Below are 17378 nucleotides of genomic sequence, written 5' to 3'. Positions count from 1 at the left end.
GTAATTCAATAAAAGTCTACTTGCTTTTAGGGTGGACTTCCTTGGCATTTAGATGAATCCAACAACTTTTCTGGACTTTGTTTGTCTGCTGAGCTCAAGGAAGTAGGTGTGGGCTGGTGGAGCAGGAAGGGACCAGCCTCAGAAATGACCACCCAATATATTTTTATTTTACTGGGCATCTTCAATGTCTAAGACAGTGGTGGTAAGATGGGAGGGCGAGAGAGAAAGCAGGGAACCAGACCAGGAAAGGCACAATTGGTAGTACTGTCTGACAGCTAGGTCAGCTGAGGGAATCGACTCTGGCCGAAGTAAGAGTTGCTTCGAAAAATCTGGTCGGTGACCCGATTCCCCGACTCATCTTCGGTGTCATCGCCACTCGACTTTCGATGGGCATTCTGGTATAGCACAGCACACACACCTGTGAGCCAGGCAGCCACGGTGCCGGCAGCAAAGATGCAGAAGCCGATGAGCAGTAGGAAGATGTAGTCTTGGTGGTCCAGGTGTGTGATGCACATGTACTGGAGAGGGTTCCCCACCCGTGTGATGGGCCACCCTGACAGCTCAGTGGGCTCCGTGCACGTGGCGTTCTGGCCATCTATGAAGAGAAACACAGCAGGCAGGGTGCTGAAACAGCAGGCTTCCCATTGTCCTAAGCCAAAGGGTGAGGGTGTTTGGAGCTCACGCTCAAAGTGTGGCGTGTAGGCCAACAGCACTGGTGTTGCCTCGACCTTGTTAGAAGTGCAGACTCTCAGGCCCACACCAGGCTATCTGAGTTACCTGCTTCTCAACAAGGATCCCGGGGTGTTTGGTGGCATACAGAAGTTTGAAAAGTGCTGTGCCCAGGACTATGTCTCACCCCCAGGCTTAGCTACATGCAGACCTTGATAATGCCCTTTGCTTAAGACCCTCCCTAACGGAAGGAGGGACCCCAACAAAGGGCTGGAAACTTAAACATGGAGTGTTGGAACTTTTGCACTAAGGTTAGCCAGCTTTCTCCTTTCTCTTTTTTACCTACCTTCATCCATCTCCTGGTCCCCTTCTCTGTACTGGAGCCTGAGCCCGCTCAGGGACTACTTTATGGTTTGAATGCTATTTGTCTGCCTAAAAGACGTATATTTGGAAACCTTAGTTCTCAGCTGCTGGTGCTATTGAGTGACTGGCCTGTGAGGGGCTAACCTTGTGGAAGGACTCATTAGTCCATCAGTGACTTCACAGCAATGACTCTTAGTGGAGGGGGCTTAGTTGGAGGAGGTGGGTCTTAGAGATGTGACTTGAAGGTTGTGTCTTTCCCCTGGACCCGTGCTCACTGTCTGCTCCCTGGCTACTGTGGGTGAGTAGCTAACTTGGTTCCACTCTGTGATCTCTGCCTTAATGCTCTGCTTGAACCCAGGCTCACAGCAATGGGATCAAGCCATTGTAGGCTGAAGGCTATGAAATAATGAGTCAAAGTAAATCTCCATTGCTTTAAAATTGTTTCTCTCAGGTATATTGTGACATTGATGAAAAGCCAATTGACAGAGACCATTAATATTGCCCGAGAGAATCAGAAACCATTTACCTCAACTTTAGGGAAGGACAAGATCCCTGGGAAAGTCTCTGGTGTGTTTTTTTGTATGCGAGTCTGGGGAGTTCAATGTGAAGACTTTGCCAGTAGGCAAAGCAGTTCTAGTCCTTAGCAATGCTATTTGACACTCACCAGTTGGTTGCATGAATGACTTGAAGCCTCAGTCACTTTTAGCAGCTGATGCAGCTCTATGGTTGCTTCTCTAAGAGCCTCCCTATATCTAGTAACACATACTTTAGTATAGAGCAGGAAAAGAGGCTTCTTGAGCTACCTACAGGATCCAATCCAAAGCGTCACTTACCAGTCATGTGGATTTGGGCAGTATAACTCACTTCCTCTCTCGGCCCTACTTTCCCATCTCACAGGCACAGATGGTGATGTGTATTCTCAGGGTAGTTAGCAGGGTTGACAGGCATGGCTGAGAAGACAGGCTGCTGTGCCAAGTGTGCACAGTACTTGGAACACTGTCCTCAGCTCTGTTTTTCTAGCTCCGGGTACTCTGTCTTGCTGATGCTGAGGTGTATGTTGAGGTACCCAGGTAAACATGCCCAGCATATTTGTGATGAATAGAAAAGCTCCAGCCTAGAGTCAAGACCAGGGTTTGCCATGACCACAATCAATCATAACCATAACTGCTATTATCTAAGCTTTCAGTGTCAGCTGACCTATACATTTTATCTCATGTAATGCTTATAACCATCTTGCTGTTTATAAAATTTTCATCTTTGTTTTATAAACAAGGAAATGGAGACTTAGGGAGTTTCATGATTTGTGGTTCTAGGTAACTCAAAGGCTCTAGCTAACAGAAAGCCAGGACTGAGCTGTTCCAGGGCCTGTAGAGACATGATGTCTAGAACCGGAAGACATTACAGAGAAGACTCTTCTAACTTTAGAGAAGGAACTGTGCAGCTATGTGGTGGCATCAATGTCCTTGGTGACAAGGAAGTTAGGGAAGTGGGTTTGCTGGGAAATCCCAACAGAAGCTAGAGATAGGAGAATCATAGAGGAGGAGGCTGGAAGGACGCATGTGGGTGTGGGTGTGGGTGTGGGTGTCTGGAGAGAACAGTGGGAGGGATTCCATTCCTGCCCCTTTCCCAGCGGTCTGGTAGGAGAGTTACAACTGGACGCAGATGAGCTGTTGGAGGAGGCTGTAAACCTGGGGTACAAGACTGTGCCACATTCATTGCTTGCAGTGATCACCAAGGACAGGAGATGAAGCCATTTCCCTCTACACTGAGTGTGGCAATTTACCGTGGGCTACCCTGCTCTGATTGATGGTGTTTATGTGGAGAGAAAAGGGTCTGTGGACGAGAAGACTTCCTGGGCTCTGTCTGAGAGTTCAAGAACGGAGCTGGGAGGAACGAACATAGCTGCTGAAACTTCCAGGGTCCATCCAGACAGGATTCCCAGGTCACCTGCTCAAACTGCCAGAGAAAGACAGATTTGAAAAAGGAAAACGTGGGATTCTGAGGGTCGGAGCTGTGTCTAGGGGTTTATCTCATTCTATTTTTAAAAAGATTTGGCTTTCAAATTGGGGCTTGGGCGGCAGAGATGAGACTAAACATTAAACACACACTTCCCCATTTCAGAGCATTAACTTTGAAAGGAGCAATTAGGCAGTGATTTTAATGCATTGTTAGGCTGCTGTGCCAGTCAGGGGTGTGGGTGGCTCTGTTAGGAGGGAGGCTGCATTTTTTTTCTACAGTTCCCTTCTCTCCCCTTCCCCCACACATCACTGTCAAGGTTGAGCTCTCTCAGTCTCTCTGCTCTGTGCTTCCAAGTGTACCAGCTATGGTCCATGTCACCCACAAATGCTAAGCTGCTTCCCCCAGGTTTAGCTTTGTCTAGACTGATATGATTGATCCCCTTGTGGGCCTCCGAATAATACCCGCAGCACCTGTCCTGTCTCAGCGGCTGCCCACTTTGCCCTTCCCTCCTTGCTGCGCTCCTTGTAGCTCACTTTCTCACCAGTCTAAGCATCTTAAGTTTTGATGGCATTGTGCCCTGGACCTCTTCTGTAGCTGGCTGTGTCCTACAGCTCATGGCATTGACAGCCTCTTTCTTCAGTCTTTGCCTGATCAAGCTCTTCTCACTCTGTGAGAACTAACCCTAAAGCTTCTCTATTCCTCAAGACCTTCCCCTGACATCCGTCTTCCAGGTCATAGGACATGCAGTTGGTCGTCTACAGCCTGGCCTGGTGTCATTAGAAAGCACATGCCAAGTCTTCCCTGTGTGCAATGCTTATTTACATGACTGCTTTTTCTAACAACCAGAGGGAGTTCTAGCTCTTGGAGATGTAAAATATATCTGATCTTTATTTTTACTAATAAGAGCTATTATTCACTGCTATTTGTAAGTATTTGGAGAATTTTAGTAATTTGTAAAGATAATTGGATCCTAGTTAAATTCTTAAAGACAATTGGATTCTGGTTTAAATCTACTGTTGGTAGAAACATGTTCTGTAATTTTGAAAATCCTTAGAAATTTTTTGATGATTTGCATTATGGTATAGCATCAGGCCAATTTTATTAAATTTTCTTTGTTCTGAAAAATACATTTATCTTTATTTAGTATATTGTTCTGTTTAAGTCCCTTAGATTAACATCCCTTAGATTGTGGTATTATAGAGATATGCACCTTGCTGACTTTTAAATTTAAGTTTTATCTTTGTATACGTGTGTGTGTGTGTGTGTGTGTGTGTGTGTGTGTGTGTGTGTGTGTGAAGGCTGGAGGTTGACATCTTCTGTTAGTCTCTGTCTTATTCATTTGAGACAGTCTCTCACTGAACCTGGAGCTCACTGTTGTGACTGGTCTGGTCTGCCAACAAGCCTCGGGAATTCGCTTGTCTGCACCCCTCCAGTACTGAGTTATAGAAATGTGTGGCCATGTCTGACTTTCATCATGGCTGCTGGGGATCTAGTCTCAGGTCCTCCTCATGCCTGAGCTGTAAGGACTTTACCCACTGACTCATCTCCCCAGTCTCCCCTGCTTACTTCCTAATCTATAATTATCGATTGTCCCCGAGTTCTTGTCGGTTGTCTATTTGCTCCTGTGGAAGGAATTTTACCTTTTATGGACACATTCTAGCTCCAAACCTCACCTGACAGTCGGTGTTCCTTTTAGTTCTGTCCTATTTTAACCTATGTTAAAAAGATGCATAGAAAGATATATCTGTGCTTCTCGGTTATTGAATAATAGCTCTCAATGTCAGGAAAGATTCTTGTTGTAAAGGGTGCCTTCCCCTTAGTGTGGCCGGACTGAATTCCTTTCAGCTAGCACTTGCACTGCTTATCTTTTCCATCCTTTTAGTCTTTCAGTTTTCCTATATTTAAAGGACGTTTTTGTGAGCAACTTACAGCTGGGATTTTCCCTCCTCCCAAGCTAGTAAAACTTTCTGTCAGTCCATTGACATTTTGTATCTAGTACTTACTTGTTTTCCATTTATTTCACTTATGTCCCATTTCTTTACTTTTTTGCCTTCTTGTTTATTATTTAAATCTACTTTCTTAGCTTGTTGGTAATATATTATTTTTCTAGTCTGATTTGGTGACTTCAGAGATTATATATCTGTGTACTGGTGGTGGGATATTTGATGTGTGCCAGGTATCACATGAAGCATTTATAAAATTTAGCTGTAAAACCTACTGTAAACCAGCTTGGAGGGTTGATTTAAATATTCCCAGGCTAGGGAACGAGTAAACTATAGTCTGTCCTTCCCTCTTACAAGGGGCTCCTTTCTCATTATAGATGTGTATCTAGGCCCGATAGCCCTTCTTTCAATTACTCCAGGGGGCCCAGAGCATCTGCCCCAGTTAAAACTCCCAGGACAATTACAGATGTTATTAATGTTTAACTACTTGAGAATAGTTCCAAAGGAAACATAAACTATCACCTTGTTTATTTCTGCACAGAGCGTCTTACTCACAGGCAGTAAGCATGTCTTCCAGAACCAGGTGTGTGCAGACACCAGGGAGTCTGTGCTTCAGAACCACATATGAGCTGTAAAAGGCTATGAAGCCTCCCTTTGAACTTGGGCTCCTTCTCAGAGGAATCTTTCTTTGGCCTGCAGAAAAGATCATCGTTCTGGGCAAGGGCCATGATCCGGATGTCCAGGTATTTGGTACAGAATCAAGCAGACCCCATGCAGGCTACATCCTATTGTGTGCTCAGCGAACTCTCTGGGCTTTGGTGGGGGTGAGCCTCAAGGAGGCACAAGGAGAGGATGGAATTGGAGGACATCCCTTCAGTGACCTCCCGAAACACCAAGTTTTATTTCTTTTTTCCATTTCTTTTCCTTCCTTCCAGCTTCTTTCCTTTCTTCCCTGCTGTACTTAGGCTTCAGTGTAGGGACTAGTGCATAGTGGGTAACATTTATCACTGAGTGAGATTCCTAGCCTCTTTAAAATGGTTTGAAATAGAGTCTCATTAGGTTTCCCAGTCTGTGAACTCATTCTGTCTGTATTCCAGGCAGGTTTGGAATTTAACAGTCCAACACTAAAGCTGGTGGGCAGGCAAGGCCTTTACCATGGCTTTATGAATCTTTTTACTTCTGACGTGGGTTCTTTTGCCAACCAGGATCTCTGTTTCTTCAACACCCAGTGACCTTCCTGTGATGTCCTAAGTCGGGGCTCACCAAACTACAACCTGTTTGTTTTCATAGTCTTTTCTGTCATTCAATTACTCTGTGCTGGCTAGTTTTATGTCAACTTGACAGAGCTAGTATCATTTTGGAAAATGGAGCCTCAATTTAGAAAATGATCCAACCAGATTGGCCTGTGGGCAAACCTGTGGTGTACCCTCATGGAAACAAGCAGTTTATAACGTTTCAGGAGTGAAGGCACTGCTACTCTCCAGTGGACCAGGAAGAAACAAAGAACTCTCCTTGCTCACATCCCATATTCAAGGCATAAGCAAACACTGTGGGTGCTGCCTTCACTATTTTGTGCCTCAGTTCTTAGTGTTCTTACCACGTGCAGTGTTACCCTGGTCTGAGTCACCATCCTCCCTCACTTACCCCCCTTTTCTGACAACCTCTTCTCCATACAGCAGCAGGAGCCAACCGTCAATCACAAAGCATGTTACTACTCTGCCAAAAACCCTTCCAGGCCTCCTTGTCATATTAGCATACAACCCGGCACTTCCATGGCTTGTTTGCCTTGTGGTCTGTCTTCTGACTAGTTGTTTCTGTCTCAGTCCTTTCCTTCCCCTGCTTCCCTCTACTCCACCCATGCTCTTAGGATCTTTACCTTCACTTGTCCCTTGTCTAGAAAGACTCTTCTTACCTCGCTTCTGTGTTCTCCATGGCTTGACCCTCACCTTATTCAGCTCAGAAGCCACCAACTGGAGACCTCCTGATCTGAAACAGCTACCAGAGCTTCTGTGCTTGGCCCTCGGAGTCCTTTATTCTAAACCATCTTCTCTTTGCTGTTCTCATTTTGCTTGAGTTTGATGATACCAGAGACTGTGATTCTCCATATGTGTATTTAATGGCGTGTTCTCTAGTCTGAATTTACTAACGCTCATCGTCTCACAGGAATCTGTTGCTCAGGAGACTCAAAAGTTGGGCTGGTTATCCTTAGCCTTCTTAGCACCCTTCTTCAAGAGCACTGGGAGCACCAGGAATGGGAAATAACAGGACTTGTGACAGGGCTTGAGATATCTAAGCTGACCAGAAAAGAGGATGGACAGGGCTCTGGGAAGATGAAGTTAGTGTCAGCGGGCTCCAGCTGGCCCTGACTCCCACAGAGCCCCTTTCCCCCAAACATGCACAGGCATTGTTGGCCTTTCACACAGTCCCCCTTCTGCTGCTGTTGATTGTAATAGACTAAATGATCAGTAAAAATGGCTTCTAAACAGGCTCCAGCTGTGCCAGACTGGTCCCTAGAAAAAGGGCTGGATGCGAGGTGAGCAGAGGAGACCCCAGCTACATCTCAGTGGCTGTCTAGGGTTGCCTTCAAGCAGGCAAAGCTAAGGTGGAGTTTGGATGCTGGTGCTGTTATAAGGTATTGGGGATCAAACTCAGGGTCTCACATCTACTCAGCAAATGTCCTACTACCAAGGAATAGACTGACCCCTGAAACACCTGCTGTTTGTTTTGTTCTTGAGACAGGGTCTCACTGTGTAGCCCTGATTGACCTAAAACTTGATACAGACCAGACTAGCTTCAAACTCACAAAGATCCTCTTGCCCCTACCTGTAGCCTGAGTGTTGGGATTATAAGTGCATGGATAGAACTGCCTGGTTTGAAATCACTGTACCTTTCATTTAAAAACTACTTGGCTGGGCGGAGAAAAAAAAAAATCTCATTCAACCCAGGCCTATCATGGCAAAACTACTGGCTGCTTAGATAAACAAATGTGAGGACCTAGTCTAATTAACAGCTACTAGACTCCATCAAGGGTCTAAGACCAGGAACACCTACAAGGTCAGAACGTGGTAACTCCAGTAGGCACTAAATCTCACACACAGTCAAGATTAGTATCTAAAAAGATGAGGTCAGAGATATACAGAGGGAGACTTCAGTTATCTCTAACTGGGGGGCCAGTATGTAATTATCTCCCTGGTTGGGCCATGAGGATATGCAGTGTTTCCCCCAATGGACTTGGCTCTGATATGCTCAGAGAATTACCCAGTCTGAACAGAAATCACCCCAGTCTTTGTCCAGTTTCTGTCATCTTGCAATCCCCCCACCACACACACACAAGCACCTTAGTGGCTGCCCACACAGGTTCCCCCATTGTCTCTGGAAGCTGCCCTGACCACTTTCTTCTGCAATAAATCTTTAGTTTTGGAAGTTCCCTTTGGTCTCGTTAATTTCTCACTTCCCCTTAATACTTTTTTGCTTTTCCTTTGCTTATACTCCCGTGAGTTCACATATTGAACCATCATGAGCATGAGACAATGAACTAGAGAGCCTGTCCCAGGTTGGCACCTTCAGTCCCTGGGTCACAGCTCTCTGGACCCCAAATCCTCACTGCCCTGTAAGGAACTGCATTTCTGCCATGGTGTGCTGTCTCACCGCAGGTCTAAGACAATGAGGCCAGTTGGTTCTGGACTAAATCCTCCCAGCTCTGAGCCAGTACTCACGTTCTCATGCTAAGTCGGAAATGTCAGGCATTTTATTGTGGTGGGAAGATGACTGACAAGTGTGCAGCTCAGTGTATCTCCCACAACCGTCCTAGCTAAACCTTAGGAGTTAATCCTTTACTTTTTCTTCCTGCAATTTCCCCAATTTCATTCATTCATTTGATGCAGTATGTATTGGGCATTTCCTCGTTGTCAGACTTTGTGCTGTTTTCTAAAGGTGCAGGAATACTGGCATAGTTCTCCCAATATTTAGGAAGTTAAATTAATACAAATTTATTACCTATGCTTTTGCCAGAGAGGAAGTACAAGGAACCACGAGAAGGCCAGTTCAGTCCTAAGTCCTATTGTTTCTACCTTCCAAATTCTTTCCTATGTCTCTACAGCTCCATTCCCACTGCTGCTAATAGGCTGTTCTCTGCCTCCTGTATGTCTACAGGGGCTTAATTCCTAACTCTATCTCCAGACTTGCCTGCCCTTCAGGGCTTCACAAGGTCCCAAGCATGGTCCCCAGATAATTATCCAGGGTCAATTAGGATAGACTCTCATCTCACTTTCTAGTTGTATCCATCCTGCTGGATTCCTCCAGGATAAGGTGCTCTTTATCTGTAGAGATGAGGAGACTCAGGTCCGCTGTTCTAGTCAGCCTTTTACTGAAGCTTTCCAGAAGCCTAAGTTTGCTGGGTGGTTTGAGAACCCACATGGAGAAATCTGGTACTTCACCAACTGAAAGACTTACTCTCTTGGATCCCCTTTGGGTTGAGTAAGGGAGTCTATCAGAATCACTAGTTAACCATTCTTTTAGGGGGTGGTTTAATCACTTCCCTTCCTGCCCCTTTACTGCTCTCAGAAAGATGATCATTTAGCATTAAGGCCAGGGAGTATTTTATAATACATGATAGCCAGGCTGGCAGAACAATTGATAATGTTTGAATCATCTGCTGCATAGAAATTAGTTCTCTTTTTTCTCTCAACTCTTCTTCCCACATCTGCCTCTGGTCTTTATTTCAGTCTCTGAGGGTGGAGGAACCTGGAGCTGGGTTAACATTTATAGTGAAATGGTGAAAGACCTGAATTCATTCTGGAAATCTAAGTTTTGACACAGCTAAGGGTAACTTTGTATTTGGTGTGTTGAAATGGGGCCCATTATCTCATTACAGCTGCCTGGATACCGGATGAAATAGCCTCAGAATGAAACTAAGATGTTCTCTGCTCAGATGCTTCCAAAATGATCTGGACCAGAAGAAGCACATGACCCAACCCATCTGCTCCCTGCAGATGTCCCTTATTTGCTGTACCCACTTCTGTGGCACTCTTGCCTAGATTCCCCCTTGACTTTTGGGCCCCACCGCTGGGCTCCATTAGAACTGCCTAAGGACTGCAATTTAAGAGTTGACACAAAGGACCCTCTGTCCTAAAACTGCTCCATTCTTAATTCTGGTCCCCAGTCACTTTCTGAATTCTTAATTTCTGATTGTTTCCTGTCAAGCTGCAAATGCCTGAGAGGGAAACATTTCAAAACATTATTACCCATTAGCATCTCAGTGTGAATTAATTTCTTCTCTACTTGGAACAGCCCCAGAAGCTCTAGAACACAGAATATTGACAAAGTCTCTCTGAGAAGTGGCCTAAGGACACTTGCAATTGGATGACCCAGAACTCAGAGTGTGGGATTTTTGTGTTCATTAGAGTTTAAGGATCTCTGTTTGGGTGTGTCAGGACCGAGAAGAAAGACTGGGGCACTGGCTCTCTTGTGGCAGAGGACAAGCTGATGGAGCTTAACACTGGCAGTAGAAGAATGCCAGCGTTAGAGGCTTCCTGCTTCTTAATTTCCCTTGCTAACTGCGGTTGTAGCCATCTTTCCTAGGAATACCTCCATCTCCACTTTGACTCTGCATGCCCTTGTTTGCCTGGGATCCTGTCTGTTGAGCACTGCTCTCTTCTATCACGAATGTCTAGTTTTTCTATCTAGGTACGAAGCCTGCCAGATGCAAGGGTCTTAGAGGATTTCAATTTCTCTTCTCCCACTTTAAAGACAAGAAAGGTGAGGGAGTAGTTCCCCTAAGGTCACCCAGTGGGGTTGCTGCAGCTTTCTGGCTTTCCACTCTGTTTTACATCTGTCTCTTCTGTCCCTAGCTGGTCTTACTAAGCAGGAATTAGGACCTCTTTGTGCCACAACAATCTTCACACATTTTGCACACGTTAAGAATATAATAAATGTTCTAGAGGCAAATAGGTTGATGTGCACAATAACAAAAGATGCTGTAAAAATGGAGAACAATCTGGAACCTGGATGTCTGGATCCATCCATGCTGGGCCAGACTCACTGGTCTCTTACCTGTGAGGACACTGGCTATAGGTTACAATCTCATGTTGACAGCTTGATCACCAACGTAATGTTCAGCTGTGGGGGTTTTGGGACATGACTGAATCATGTGTTCGCTGACCTAATCCGTGGGTTAACTCATTGAGGAATTCTTAATTTGAGGCCATTATTGGAAGGAAGTAGAAACTAAAATGTGGGGACTCGTTGTAAGAAGTAGGTCACTTTGTTGTGGGTCCTTCCTTCTTTATCTCTCTGCCATAAACCTAAAAACCATGGAGCCAGTCAACTGTGAACTTAAATCTTTGAAACATAAACCCAAACAACTTTTTTCTCTTTTAGGTTGTCTTCTCAGAAATATTATCACAGCAAAACAAAACAAAACAAAAACCCCAAACAAACAGAAACTAACCAACCAAATAGCTCCTCCAACACAAACCTAACACACTATGGATTCTAAAGCCTCAGCTTCCCCAGTGCTGTGAGAGCCACTGTCCTGGTTGGCTATCAAACAGACATGAAATAACAATCAGAAATGCAGTTCCATGGTACTTCAGATTTCAAGAGCTCGATAGCCACATACAGATAATGGCTGCTGTATTGGATATCACATATAAAGTGTTTCCAGTGCTGCAGAAACACCCGTTGGGCTGCTTTGGGCCAGACTTTGGGGGCAAAGGGGAAACAGACATAGAGACCAGGAGCTCAGAGCTGAGTGAGGTTTTGGAGAACATCCTAGAAATATTCAAGCCTGTCCCACTAGGGCAAACAAATATCCCGGAGAGAATTCAATTGCCACTCTCACCTTCAGATAGCCCTAATGACTGGAAAATTACAGCTGTGGCCAGGAATTAGTTCACCTACTTGCTGACCTGGGCTAAAAGGAACTGGAATGCACGCATCTGTTTTTAACCCTGTACTCACCAAGGCTCAGCAGGATACCTGACCACTGGCATATCAGGACATGCTTCCATGTCTGCTGTCCTCTGCATTTGCAAAGCAGACTGTGTAAGACTGAATGCTTTCATGTGTCTGGTTAGAGTGTCGCAGGATTTTGTTTGAGTAATACTTTTGATAATAGTACCAAGTGTCTTGCTAATTTGGGAAAGTTTCAATATTCCTGTTTTGTGCAGTATTATGATGAATTGAGGTGAGCAGAACATTCCAGTTTCCTGTACAGCCTCCTTTGCAGGGGGTCCCCTGAGCCCAGGATGTGATATAGGAGAAGGACGTATCCTCATATATTTTCTTAAGACCCCTTCATTTTCTTTCAGCACCTCTGTATCCTTCAAGGCTTTCTACTGCTGCAGAATTCATCTTACTACTTAGAGATCCCAATAGTCTATCCCTTCCTCTTATAGGAGAGCTGATAACAGTGCAAGGATACTTGTATTATTCTCCTCAGGAAGTTAGTATTCTTGCAGGGACCTTTTCAAAGTCATGGCATTGGGGGCGTGAATATCCTTCATCTAACTTCAGCTCAGTAGTAGGCAGCAGTTGGGAGGGAGTATTGGAGTGAGGCTTTGCTCAGCACTTGCAAGTTGCAAGGCTATGCCCCCCCCCACACACAGTTGGGCTGACTTTCTTGCCTACTGGAAAGCTGTGCTCATCTATAGCTGCCTCTGGAAGTGGATTTTCTCTAGGGTGAGCTTTAAGACCCAGACTCAGTGCAGGCACAGCTACCTTGGGTACTGGTCTACTCTGAGTCTCGTAACTCACTGATAGGTAACCAAGTCTTGATTTTGATCTTCACTTTGACTTTCTGAGAGTCTGTGTTCACAATTTATCTAATATTCAACTCCTTCCAGGAGTCCCCTTGCCTCTTTTCTCATGCATTACATTTCTGGGATTTAATGATCACCTTCCCAAATTCTTTACACACCCAATCTGTCTCTATAGTCCTGTTTCCTGGACAGTATTTTGTGTGTTGAACCTTCCTGAAGTCTACCCTTGTTCAACGAGCCACTTGGCAGACATATTCTCTACAGTACTATGCATTTCTCTTATGTCTACAACTGTTTACAGAAGGTTTATGAAGTGTCTTGCTTAATGCTAACAGCAGTTCCTGAATGCTCTCATCTCATCATTATGACAGCCCTAGGTAGGCTGGTGCTATTATTATCCATGCCTTAAAGATGAGGTGATAAATTGAAGGTCAGAGAGGTTAAATGACTTATCTGATATCTTATAGATAGTATCAGGCTGGGATCATAATACAAGTCTATTTCTCTTCAGAACCTGAGCTCTCAACACTGGGCTCGGCTGTCTTGCATGGTGATTGCCCATCACTTGTAGCCAAGGTTGGTTTAAGTGTGTGTCCAGGCATATACTGGCTCCAGATTTATTTAGGTCTGTTGTGCCCCAGACCTTGAGACACATATTTATGGTGCTGGTTTCCTAGGGTCACGTGAGTCTCCACATATGGCCCCTTTGAGCCTGGGGTTAGTTAGACTCATTGGTAATTGTTCGGTAATGGGAGTCACTCAAAATACATTTGAAGGGATGAACAGATGAACTAAATGGTAGCATGGTAATCTGTTAGTTCACTGCTTTTTAAAAAAATATGTTTTAGATCCACATCTATTGCCATGTATAAAACTCAACTTCACATGGATTAAAGACCTCAACATAAAATCAATGACACTTAACCTCATAGAAGAGAAAGTGGGAAGTACACTTGAATGCACTGGCACAGGAGACCACTTCCTAAATATAACCCCAGTAGCCGGGTGGTGGTGGCGCATGCCTTTAATCCCAGCACTCGGGAAGCAGAGGCAGGCGGATCTCTGTGAGTTCGAGGCCAGCCTGGTCTACAAGAGCTAGTTCCAGGACAGGAACCAAAAAAAGCTACTGAGAATCCCTGTCTCGAAAATAAAATATATATTTTATTATATATTTAACCCCAGTAGCACAGACACTGAGAGAAACAATTAATAAATGGGACCTTCTGAAACTGAAAAGCTTCTATAAAGCAAAGGACATGGTCAACAAGACAAAACGGTGCCTACAGAACAGGGAAAAGATTTTAAGCAACCCCATATTAGACTAAGGGTTGATCTCTAAAATATACAAAGAACTCAAGAAATTGGTCATCTCTGTTGCAGAGATGTCAGCAATGAGCAGGAACAATGGGACCCTATTTCTCCTAGAAGTGGCCTGGAAGGCTACTCTGGGCCTCTGGACAGCAGAGGGGATGAGTAGATCCGCAGTTGTGGATCCCAATGGCTGGTAGAGGAAAACGGTGTCTGCCTTTTATCCATGAGGGATTTATGAGCTTGGCAAAACAGATTTGCCTTCTGCTGTCTTTGAAAACATGTAGTGAAGCAGACCTGTTTTGTAATCTTGTTCAATTACAGATTGAATTGAATGAGTCAAGGAGTCCAAAGGAGTCAGCCTGAAAATTCTGAGAAGACATAACTGTAAAAGCGGAATTTGATTAAGGAGTATTACAAGAGGGGTGGAAGCTTGGTGAATTGCATGGTAGGCCTGGGAGCTGGAAGAGAGGGTGAATTGCCACGTTGTAGTCAGCTAGGGTAGGAAGCTGCCCTGGCAACCTGGTGGCCACTAGTCAAGGAAAATTTGCCTGTATACTTGGATCACACAGATACATGACTTGCACAAGGTTGGGCCTGTCAACGTTCTGTGGTGGGTGGGGCTCCTAAGGTCTTACCCCTACCTGAGGAGCTTTTGGCAGTTAGTGGTTACCAGGGAAGGTGAAGACATTTTCTTCAGCGATGTAGCCAATGATAAGTTGCCCATGTTCCTGTATTCCTATAAATACCTTGCTATGCTCATGTGAACGACTCTAATTAAACTCATCGATCTCTCTCTCTCTCTCACACACACACACACACACGTATGTGCTCACACACATGTGCTCTCTCTCTCACACACACATATGTGCTCACACACAGGACATGAAAGAAGGGAGGCTAGCTGGAAAGAAAACAATTAGTAGGAATGGAAGGGGGTAAGAGACAGATGGGGGGACTGACCGTAACATATGTGATTAACAAGTGCTAATTAACACATTTGATCTCTAAAAATGTGTATGTGGGCATTTGCTTTGGTGTAATATCCAAGCAAAGAATGAGACATGATGAGAAATTGTCCCATTGCAGAGACTTCTCTGGCTGTGGGCAGATAAATCTGGGGCTGGGCAGGAAAAGGCATACATGAACTGACCGGAACACTCACATTTAGGAACTACATTTAATGCACAGAAGTTGGCTGTCTATTAGAGTGATGGATACAAGGCATTCTCTGACTCTTAGGGAAGACGGCCCGGATAGTATCATCGCCCCTGCCTTCAGGCTTAGTGCTACTGGGGAGGCTTCTGACAGTTACAGTTCCTTCTTGTTGATTATAACCATTCCAGCTCAAGTCTCTGGCAGCCGAGTCAGATGCCTTCTTAAATGCTACCTGGGAATCCTGGTTAGCTTCACTCTAGCGTGCTTTCTGCCCCAAAGGCTTTTTAAGACCTGGCCACTGGGAGGTCCGGAGGGCAGGTTTTTCCTTGTGGTCATCATGTCCCTCTTCCCACAAGTTCTTGCACTGTCATTCTTGGCCAGAAGTTGCCAAGTGGGGACAATACCAGTGGCTCAGGGCTTTCTGTAAGGGGCTTCATTTCTCTCATTTCTCTCAAGCTCTGACTTCCCTGAGGTTGAAGGATATAGCAGAGCCCCTTGGGAAGAAGCTGTGAGGCATTGGGGTACTGAAAGAGCCATGGTAGAGAGGCTTGGGTCAGTGCCCAGGGTGGTAGCACCCAGCTTGGGACTCTCCCAGGTCAGGATCTAACCCTAGCCTCAGTCAGCTTGACACTGAGCGCTGTGATCTGCCCTCTGAGTCACGCTCCTCTCTCCTTCCTAATGAGGTCAGCATTTCAAAACAAATCAGACTTTCCTTCTCTCCTGTCTTCTGCTGTCTCTCTAGCTCCCGTGCCCCTCTCCCTATGGAACTTTCCCTTCCACATCTCGCAGTCCAGTTGGAGTCTCTCTTACCTTTGAGTGGCTGAATTTATTTTAGACCGTGGAAAAATTCAGTCACTGCATTAATCAGATTAACACAGTGTACCAGTGGAGCCCAGTGTCCCTGAATTATCTGTTACCTTACAACTACAATATTTATCATTTACACACACATTTATTTGGCTACAATTCTGTGAATTATGTACTATTACCAGTTTTATGGATGGGAAACCGAGGTGCAGAGAAATGAGATTTTTCTAAAGGCAGACAATAGTAGGTGACACGTTTGAACTCTGAATTCTCATTCCAGAACCTTTCCTATGAAGCCCCCCAAGGAGGGGCCAGGTCAAACAACAACAGTGCTTTGAATTATTTTCACCCAGCTTTCCCTCCCATTCTGACCAGCTTTTGACTTACCTTTTCAGAAACCAACTCCTCCTATTCCATCACATCCTCTTCCCCACTCCCAATCAGTCCCTCACCTGGGTGGTCCAATTTGGACACTAATAAGTAAATGGCGAAGTTCAGGAAAGAACAGTTGCACTTCCAGGGGTTTCCACTTAGATACAGGGTCTGGAGTGCCACCAGGTGGTGCAAGGCCTCGTGATCAATGGTCCGCAATCCGGTGTTCCTGAGGTCCAGGTACCTCAGAGAGGTGGTGTTGGCAAAGGTGTATTTGTCAAGGGACAACAGGTGAGGGTTGTTGGAAATGTTCAGCCGCACCAGGTTGGTGAGCACCGAGAAGCTGAAAGGGGAGATGGAGGTTAGGTTGTTGGAGCTGAGGTCAAGGTAGATGAGTTTGAAGACCCCGATGAAGGTGTAATCCATTAGCTCTCGAATCCGGTTGTTCTGGCAGTCCAGGTAAACAAGGTCACTGAGGAATCCTAGCTGCAGAGCTGGTAAGCTAGCGATTTTGTTATTGCTCAGGAGTAGCCTCCGGGTGTTGAGAGGAATGTTCAGTGGGTATTCCATTAGCTGCATACCTGTGCAAGATACTTCTTGGGCTTGACACAGACAATTGACTGGGCAGTTGGACCCTGATACCAGCCCCATTCCTAGAGAAAAGAGTAACAACTGGGGGCCAGCGCCTGAAGCAAGGGACATAGTAAGAAGCCACGGTTCCCCTCCTTCTACCTTCCTGAGGGCGGGCACAAGCTGTCCTGATCTGAAGGCTGCCGAGGGGTGGGGCAGGGCAGGGGCTGGGTGCTGGAAAAACTGTAACACTCTAGCTTTGTGCAAAGCAATTTTCCATTACAGGAGAACTGAACAGAAGTTGAAACGCGAGGCCCAGTGCCCTGCTGCCGGCTTGGTGACTCTGCCGCTTGCTCAGTCCGGAGTGCTGTTGGAAGCTTGCCCACTTGGCGACTTTGAAAGGTCTCACCCTTTCCCTGCCTTTGTAAGTGAAGGGGAGCCAGGGGAGAGCCACATGACAATGAGGTTG

General features: G+C 45.5%; 1 protein-coding gene across 1 annotated transcript; it reads right to left on the bottom strand.

The window, feature by feature from the left end:
• Window positions 1-275: 275 nt before the first annotated feature.
• Window positions 276-17041, bottom strand: Lrrc52 (leucine rich repeat containing 52). The gene is made up of 2 exons (XM_005372055.2): window positions 16420-17041; window positions 276-595 (listed from the first exon to the last, which is right to left on the bottom strand). The coding sequence occupies exons 1-2, from the start codon at window positions 17039-17041 to the stop codon at window positions 276-278; spliced, it is 942 nt and encodes a 313-aa protein (XP_005372112.1).
• Window positions 17042-17378: the final 337 nt, after the last annotated feature.

This window comes from Microtus ochrogaster, unplaced genomic scaffold (genome assembly GCF_000317375.1).
Source record: "Microtus ochrogaster isolate Prairie Vole_2 unplaced genomic scaffold, MicOch1.0 UNK166, whole genome shotgun sequence".
NCBI lineage: Eukaryota > Metazoa > Chordata > Mammalia > Rodentia > Cricetidae > Microtus > Microtus ochrogaster.
This window is presented reverse-complemented; position numbering and strand designations above follow the sequence as displayed.

What these genes read in the sequence shown, in the direction of transcription:
- Lrrc52 (XM_005372055.2), bottom strand. Translation starts at nt 17,041, where the DNA reads ATGTCCCTTGCTTCAGGCGCTGGCCCCCAGTTGTTACTCTTTTCTCTA. An exon ending in GTCCAAATTGGACCACCCAG is followed by an intron (nt 596 to 16,419) that starts GTGAGGGACTGA and finishes TTCTCTTCATAG; the next exon opens with ATGGCCAGAACGCCACGTGC.